Below are 8,369 nucleotides of genomic sequence, written 5' to 3'. Positions count from 1 at the left end.
CCCTTCCAATCCAAACTATTCTGTGATTCCGTGATTCTGTGAGTGAGGTGATTGCATGAAACTTAATTTCCCTTAGAAAACAGGCAAAAATAGACATTGAAATATTTTATTTCTATTTTTTCATTGAAATTTTTTGCAGCAGCTAGTGGTGACTGAGCAGAGTGTTTTAGGCAGCCCAGTGCTGACCGGCAGTGCGCTTTCTGTGCCCTGCTGCCTTACGTGATGGGCAGTGTGGCTGGGGAACATCTGTGTTTGCTGTTAGCTGGCCCTCTGGCCTCTCCCTCTCAGTGATGGACCAGTAGTCCGCGTAATGCTTTTTTTCTATAAGCAAGAAAAAAAATTTCTTTTGGGAATACAACTTGGATAGATAATTTCTAGCAGGGTGTATCACTGATGACACAATAAGATATACTCTTGCTGTGCAGTTTGAGCTGCACACTGCAGCTAAACAGCTGAGTGAGTGAATAGTCATTCATTTCAGTATAAAAGCATTGGTCCAGCTTCATATCAGTCTTCAGTTCAAACAGAAGATTTGCTTCAGTATTTTCATATTAAAAATTCTGTCATACTTAACAGGATAACCAAAGATCTTTGTGAGACTGACCACATGGAAATCAAATATTGTGCTGCATGCTGTGAAGGGCAGAAGATGATTTAAAGTTACCTGGAATATATCTGATTTGAATGAAAAAAAAAAAAAATAGTCAAAAAGGTTCTTTTATTCAACAGAAGAAGTTGGTTCCTTTTATATAGTGCCTTTGTCCTCAATGTTTATCCAGGGTTTTGCCTTTTAACACCTTTGTATAACAGCTGGTTACATTAATCTTGCAGTTAATGCTTAAGTAAAGCAGAATTGAAATATTTACTACCTCAGTGTAGTGGGTTTATAAACAAACGGAAGTGTACAAATACAGCTATTACTTTGAATTGCATGCTTTTCTGCCTTAAGTGTGATTAGTGGCTCTGTGAATAATCAGTCTTTAGGGGAAGTTGTTTTGTGTCCTGGAGCTCTGGATCGTTTTTTCACTTTGCTGTATAAAATCAGAAAGTTATCAAATAGCTTTCACATTGTATCCTGCTTAAACAAGGTTTTCATCTTGTTGGAGGGTTTACAAAGAAATGTGTGCCTTTCCCCTTAACCCTTTTCTTTGAAAAGGGCTTTCAAAAGAGTTCTTACATGTTTTTACCATATAAAAAGATGAAATCAGTTCAGTTTTGCTTAAAGATATCTCAGAGGCATCATGTAAACTTTCTTCCCTCTTCTTTATTAGCAAGGTGGTTAGATGTTCAAAAATTCCTCTTTTCTAAGAGTTTAAGTTACAGATATTAGCAAAAATACCGTTTGTGGTCTAAATAAAGCAAATCTTCTCTCAGCTTATAATGATACATGATATACCTTTGTTAGTCCTTTTGTAGTACAAAATCTTTCAGGATAATGTGCACAAAACAACCTACTTCCTAGGGTTTTTTTAGAACCAAAGAGAAAGACAGCCTTGTGTATTGCTCTCCCTGTAGGCTGTGACTTAAATTCAGATACCAATTGCAGAAGTAAAAATAGAAAAATCAATTAAGCGTTAAGCGTAAGCACTTGACTGCTGAATTTATGCCTATACAGACGAAATGTCAGCAATCATTCTAATGCTGAAGTCTTCACTTAGCTTTAAGTCCTAAGCTCAACTCATATACTTTTGCTCAGGCTCTTAGTATTGTAGGCTTCAGGAAGAAAATAATTGTTTCATTAGTAATGCTATTATTTTTATTCAATTTTGACTAGAAAAAAATGAAAGAGCTGGAACACAAGCTTCAGGAGGAAGAACACGCGAGGAAGCTTGTTCAGGAAAAAGCAGCTGAGGTAACCAACAGGAAATTTCTTTTGTCCTGGTATGCACTGTAATTAGCTCTTCCTTTCCATCACCTTTTCAACTAAACTTGCTGAAAGTGCCTCCCATATACAGAATAATGAAAACCTTGGTTTAGTCTTTGGGTTTTTTGGGGGTTTTTTTTGCCCTCTCCTGTCTGAGGTGCCAAATGCTCTGAAGTTCTCTGAGCCTTTTGGAAACCTTTTTCTAACAGCACCTGTGCACTGAAGCTTGATTTCTTCAATAAAAGAAGCTAGTTGGAAAAGAGGAGTAGAAATTCAGACTAATTCACAGTTGAGGATGTATGGGGATCTCTGCTTTAAATAGATCAAGGTCAACAAGTGTGCTCCCTTGTTCATAATTGTAACTAGAAATACTGTAGGAGGTGGCAAAAAAGAGGCAACATACTATTGGTTATGAACCCATAAGGACACTGGTCTTCTCCTAACCTTGAAGTGTTGTGTTCATTAAATGTTCATTGTATGCTGAAGAAGTATGTAGGTAATGTAGGCTCTGGCATTAACCTTTGCCATGAGTTTGGGGGCGGGGGGAAGGGTGTCTCAAATTAATCATGAATAATTATTCTGTGTTCTGTGAATGCTTCTAGTTGAGACTGGTTAGGAGATGATTTCTAAAGCCATGCCGTAGCTTCCTGTTGGAAGGAACAGCGAAGCGTATAGAGCTCACTGTCGACAGTGAGAATCCTGACCTTAACTCTTCCAATAGATGGTTTGGGGTTTTTTTACTGTCAGGTTTAATAGAACAGAAGGAGTAGTTGTCTGTAAACTATATGCCACAGGATAATTGAGCAGGGTGGGTGTCTCGACTTCCCTAACATTTTGTAAAGTGTAAAGCACAGCTGATGTTTTGGCACTTGCCTGCTTGGGAGTAATGCAGTAAGACTAATTCTCTGACGTACTAGGATTAGTGATGAGTAGTGCTACCAGAGGAATTATTCTTATTTAATGTTTAAATTGACCTTGGACTGCAGAAGCATCCTAAAAACTTGCAGCCCTTGCTTTCAGAGAGCCTGTATTTTAAAAATTCTTGTTTTGCAATTCTCAGCTTACTCTGTCTCTGATTATCTATTAATATAATTCCAGTAACTGCCCTTATTCCCTCAATTAAAGCTTCAGACAGGCCTGGAAACCAACAGACTACTGATTCAAGCAGCATCACCATTGCTTTCTCCAAAAGCAAGAAAACCCAGGAAAAAACCTAAGCAGCCGGACAAGGTAACATGGGGGGAAGAGAAGGAGTTAAATAAGGGTGTGTGCATGCAGTCAGGAAGGTAGTCTGCCTCTTATTACAAAGCAAAGGGAAAATGGTTTTGCTGTAGTGTCATCTTTGATAAACATTTCTCTATTCTTTCTTCCAGAAATGCTCTCGTACAGGCCATCTCACTGCGCAGCCCCATTACAGACTGTGTCTGGGTGATGTACCCTTTGTAGCTGGGAAGGTGAGCTGCTTAATTCCAAAGCTTAATGCTCAGTAGCTGCAGCTCCTTAGGTGTCTTTGGTTTGGTGCACTCCTGACACCCAGTGGTCAGATCATTTAATTTTCTTGGACTCTTCCAGTTTGCCTTCCATAGGCTTGTTGAGTATCGATAACTTGCTGAAGTAGCATTTCCAAAAAAATGTGTCCTCTCTATGCTGCTAGTCAAGCTGCTCTTGTTAGTGCGTATTCATTCAAACAAAAAATACATTCTTGGCAGCAAATAAAAAATGTTACTGTTTTTAAATGTTCTCCATTATTATCAAGTAGGTGGTTGACAATGCCATTTAAAAGAAGTCTCTTCCACTTTTTATTCCAGTCTACCAGTCCCAGTCATTCAGTTGGCGCCAATGTGCAACATGTCCTACACCTGATGAAACAACACACGAAAGCTTTGTGTAACAGTCGTGTGGTAAATGATACTCCGCTAGCAAAACCCATCAGTACTGGTCATCCTGCCAGCAAAAGCAGAAAGTCATCTCTGCCAAAGGACTCTTCTTCATCCCAGGAAGAGCTCTCGGAAGTGCTGCTGACTTTGCAAGATGAATTTGGGCAGATGAGTTTGTGAGTTTGGCGTATTCTCCATTGCAGATTATGAATGTGGATGCTTCATATTTTTGCCTTCTGCTTTAAAGTTGGAAGGTTTTTCCTGAGAAGGGACTTAGTTTTGGGAAATCTCTGGCATATAATCTCTCTGTTGTACTGGCTGCGGAGGCTGTCATTTATTTTTGCAGTTAAAAATAAATTCTGATAAACAATGTGGACTGCATGCCTGTTTTTATATACCGCAGTATCAAATTTGTGAGGGGTTGGGGAGAGGTGTGGTAACAGACCAGATACTCCATTAAAGGACGGCTTTACTTGATTCATTTTGTTTGACCTGGTTGACAGAATATGAATCCTACCGCACAACTGCAGTAGATACAGATATGCAAAATAGTAACTGAATGAGTGCTGATATCATACCCTCAAGGGGTTATTTAGAACCTGTGAAGCTACTTGTTACTGAGACTTAAGATTGCAGCAGCCTGCCACCAGGATGTGCTACTGTAATAATGTTGCTAACCAGCAAAACTGTTCTTACTGGTTCATTGTGGCATGTTGACATGTCTGGCTGCTGATGCTATGGTTTCCTAGAAGTGTTATTTCTGAACTGGGTGTACAAGCACTAGAAGCCAAGGGAGTCTGATGCAAGCTTTGTTCTGTCTAAATTCCATGCTAGTGATCACCAGCAGCTGTCAAAGCTTGTCCAGGAAGCCCCAACCATTGCAGTGAGGGAAGATCTGGAGAGGGAACTTGAGGCACTGGTGGGAAAGATGGAAGCAAAGGCAGACCAGATCAGCAAAGTCCGGAGGCATCGGTTGCAGGTGAGTTACTTTTGACTATGTTCATGCTTCTGTTGAGTTGCTATCTTAAGGTTGGGGTTTTTTTGCGTTCTATCCTAATTTAGCAGTAATTGAATAAAGCAGAAATAACTATGTAGAGCAGTAGTGCCTAGCTTTAGCTTTGATGTCCCAAATTTAGTCTGCATACCTCCATCTTTCTATTCCAGTATTTCTACAGGAGTATCCTTTCTGTCTTACCATGCCACCCTTGTGCTCACTCTTCATCCTGTCCTGGGCAGAGAGAGTTTTCACATCCATTCTTGCATTGCATTTTACACTACTCTTATCCCCAAAACAGGGAAAAGATTGTCCACTGTACAGTTGCAAATCCCACAGCTGTTGAATTCTGTAAACACAGCATAAGCTGGTTGGGCAATACACAAGATGAGAAATGGCGTATAGGGCTGAAAGGTGTGAGTCTACTTCCTGGGCCCCCAGCGGTCTGTCTGGGAGATATTTCTGGTCGGCTATCTGATGTGTCAGGAGATACTTGTGTTCTGATCAGTCACACTCACTTCTGGCATGTGTCAAACAGCTGTGCTGAACCAAAGCAACCGCTTTGCGTGAGGTCCCTAGCGACAACCAGCTGCACAGATAGTGGGGAAAAGCCCTCGTGAAATGCTGTGCTTCACATTGAATGAAAGTAACCTAAACTGTATTTAGAGAGGTGCATAGATTCCCAGGGGCTTTCACTGTTGAGCTGAATCTTTTAACAGTTCTGCTTTGCTTGGAGTAAATGACCTATTTATGTTTTGATTTACATTTTATAAAACCTGAAATATCTGTTTCAGTTTAAAGCAACTTTCAAAATGTTTTGAATAGTGTAGTCATCCAAAGCTATAAAACCTACTGGTTCCCTGTTTTCTCTAATCTTCATTCATTTTAGTGAAATTCTTCCAAAGAGCTTAACACCATGTTTAATCTGGTTTGGTTCATATGAACCAAGGTTCACCCTCATCTGCCGTAACTTATACACAAAATACGTACTGAGAGCACTGCTGCTGACATCCAAAATGGACATGTGAAATGTTTTCAAACAGAAACATTACTCACATTTGACCTCTTAAGATCTTCAGAGGAACTGTTGCAGAGAAAGAGATGTGTAGTAGTTCCCAGTAGTAATGATTCTGCATATACTGAGGCTTCTGACCAGCTGTTGACAGAAGTTTTAGGAGTCAGCATTTAGGGAAATTGCTGCATGCTATAAACTAGGAGGAGGGAGCACCACTACCTGAAGTGAGGGGAACCGTGGAAGCCAGCCATTTTGCAGTTTGAGAATATGAATGCGTCTGCACCTTAGACTCTGTCCAATTCCCTGTTGAAGCTTATGCCAGCTCAGTCCTCGTTGCCGAGCACCGAGTCTTACAAGCTGTGATTTATAGTGCTGTGTGTGGATACCAGCTCTTCACCTCAGCAGAGTTCTGGTGTTCTTTTTAAAGCTACATCTCTTGACAGTGACCAGCTATTAAAATCACTAGTGTGTGTGGAGAAAAATTTGTTTTCTGTTTGTTTTTTGATCACTGGATGGTAACAGTGACAAATCAACTTTTGTCGTAATAAACTACTTCTATTATGCTCATGATGGAGACATTCCCCCATGATCAACTTGTCAGTTTTTAAAGAGATAACCTAGCACTTCAAACTATAAGCTGAACACAGTTCTAAAGATGTGAATATAGGAATGCTGTGTCAGGAAAACAAAATATTTATTATTCAGGGTGACTTGGGAGCATCCATTTGCTTAGCTGGGTGAGATGAGTTGTGGGATATTTCAGCTGCCTGGAAGAATTGCAGAACATAAACTGAAACAAGGTCACTGCTTAATGTTTTTTTTTTTTTGGGCTTATCTTTCAGCTAGAGAGACTTAAGAGAGAATGCAAGTCCAAAAAGACTTCTGCTAAACAAATAAAAGACAGCAGGTTCCCTGTTAGTGAGGTTCAAGTAACAACAACAGTAACCACAAAAGGAAAGAATGCTGGTCCTATCAAAGTGAAACCTGGAGAGAAGAGTCGGAAAAATCTTCAGTTGTTGAGAGACATGCAGACCATACAGACTTCCCTACAGAAAGATGATATCAGCTGGGACTACTGACTGTTCTGCAGAGGATGTTCTTGACACCATCCCGGTCAAACTTCCTCGCATTCTGGATATAAAGCAGCTGCCTTTCTTGCTATGTGAAAGAGACTACTGTATGCTAAGTGCACTTTTGAAATATGGGCCCTTAATTCTCCATCCCTGGGTTTGATTGTATATATTATGGTCTAGTTTAAAACACATTCCATTTTTAAGGTACCCAGCCACCGAATCTGAACGTAGGTCTCCAGGTGTTATGGTTCCAGCAGCCCCTCCATTTTCTTTCAGCACACGAAGCACTGCACATTTATGTGGGTTGGCATGTGTGAAATGCCAGCGCGATTTCATGCTGCTGTTGAACTGTGCATTGGGAGGCTTCTCGACGCATCCTGTTGAAAACGATGCTGCGTCCCCAAGTCTTAAGGGCTTTTGTCGGTTCCGTTCTGTGTGCAGCTGCCATTACTCGAACTCTGAGAGTGTCTAAGGGAGAACAGGTAAACCTTTTAAAGGTGTTCTGTGGAGCTCTCCTCAAAAAGCTTTCCTTAGTTCTTGTTCTGCTACGCTGCGTTAGCATTAATGGCAATGGATGTTTGAGTACTCAAAAAAGGAGCAAAATAACTTTTCTGAATGATTTGGCTCAATGATTGGTTGAATTCTTTTCAAGTCCGAAGAGTGAAATTTTTCTACAGAAATCCTACTTTATGAAAAAGCTATAGGACAGGGGATAATATCCTGTCTCCTAGTCTACAGCTTTGGGTGGTAAAGAGTGAGATAAACCACAGGTGTTTTAAACTGCAAGTGCCTCAATCATGCCATTCAGTCCTGGCATCTTGCTTTTAACTTGAAATATGTGCTTTGATCAGCTATCTACTTTGGTAGTGGTGCAATTCATTTTGCACTCTTGACTTGCACAGCTGAGTAAATGTTATTTATTATGTTAATAATGTAAAGAATTTCCTATTATAATGGAATGTATAGAAGACCCAGATTATCCATTTATACAGTTGAAAAATAATAAAGCCAGCTTGCCTGTTGAACGAATTGTGGGAAACCTGCACTTCCCCTAAATTAACTAGGTGTTTGCTGCAGCGCTGTGCCCCATCCAGCGTGCCTTTTGTGCTGACATGACGTCTCCCTGGTCAGGGTGATGAATACGAGCTGCAAGCAAACTGCAGGTAAGGGGAGGCTCAGAGTTGTCCACCCGTGCCTGTAGCTAATGGCAGGGAACTGTAGGGTCAACACAGGCAGAAGGGACTTGAGTTTTTAGTATCTGTAGGTGACCCACCTTGCTTGCCTCTGAGGCACAGAAGGTTTTAGCTGTGAGAGGAGAAGTCACAAGTTTTTAACCGGGCCTGGAGCCATCCCCCTTCACTTCATTTATGTTAGAGATGAGACATAGGCTCCAGGTAGCTGGAGTAACCACTTGGCGGGCAGTTTGTCCCAGAGGTTCCTAAAGATCAGTAGCTGAAAGGACACTCAGTAATTTTGCTTGGGAAGGGTCTCTGGGGATTGGCTTGCTCAAAGATGGGTTAACTTCATAGAATCATAGAATCATTAA

The 8,369-nt window shown here is 40.7% G+C and overlaps 1 protein-coding gene across 1 annotated transcript; it reads left to right on the top strand.

Annotated features, from left to right (window-relative positions):
- Positions 1-1,515: 1,515 nt before the first annotated feature.
- CEP57 (centrosomal protein 57kDa) lies at positions 1,516-6,829 on the top strand (the record flags this gene model as incomplete). The annotated part of the gene is given in 7 exon segments (XM_009584836.1): positions 1,516-1,548; positions 1,775-1,852; positions 2,990-3,094; positions 3,238-3,318; positions 3,673-3,917; positions 4,576-4,720; positions 6,593-6,829. Coding segments are annotated over 7 exon segments (924 nt in total), but the record flags the coding sequence as incomplete, so codon positions are not given.
- Positions 6,830-8,369: the final 1,540 nt, after the last annotated feature.

Source organism: Fulmarus glacialis, unplaced genomic scaffold, assembly GCF_000690835.1.
Source record: "Fulmarus glacialis isolate BGI_N327 unplaced genomic scaffold, ASM69083v1 Scaffold47789, whole genome shotgun sequence".
Taxonomy (NCBI): Eukaryota; Metazoa; Chordata; class Aves; order Procellariiformes; family Procellariidae; genus Fulmarus; species Fulmarus glacialis.
The sequence above is the reverse complement of the archived record's forward strand: the minus strand, read 5'-3'. Positions and strand labels throughout refer to the sequence as shown.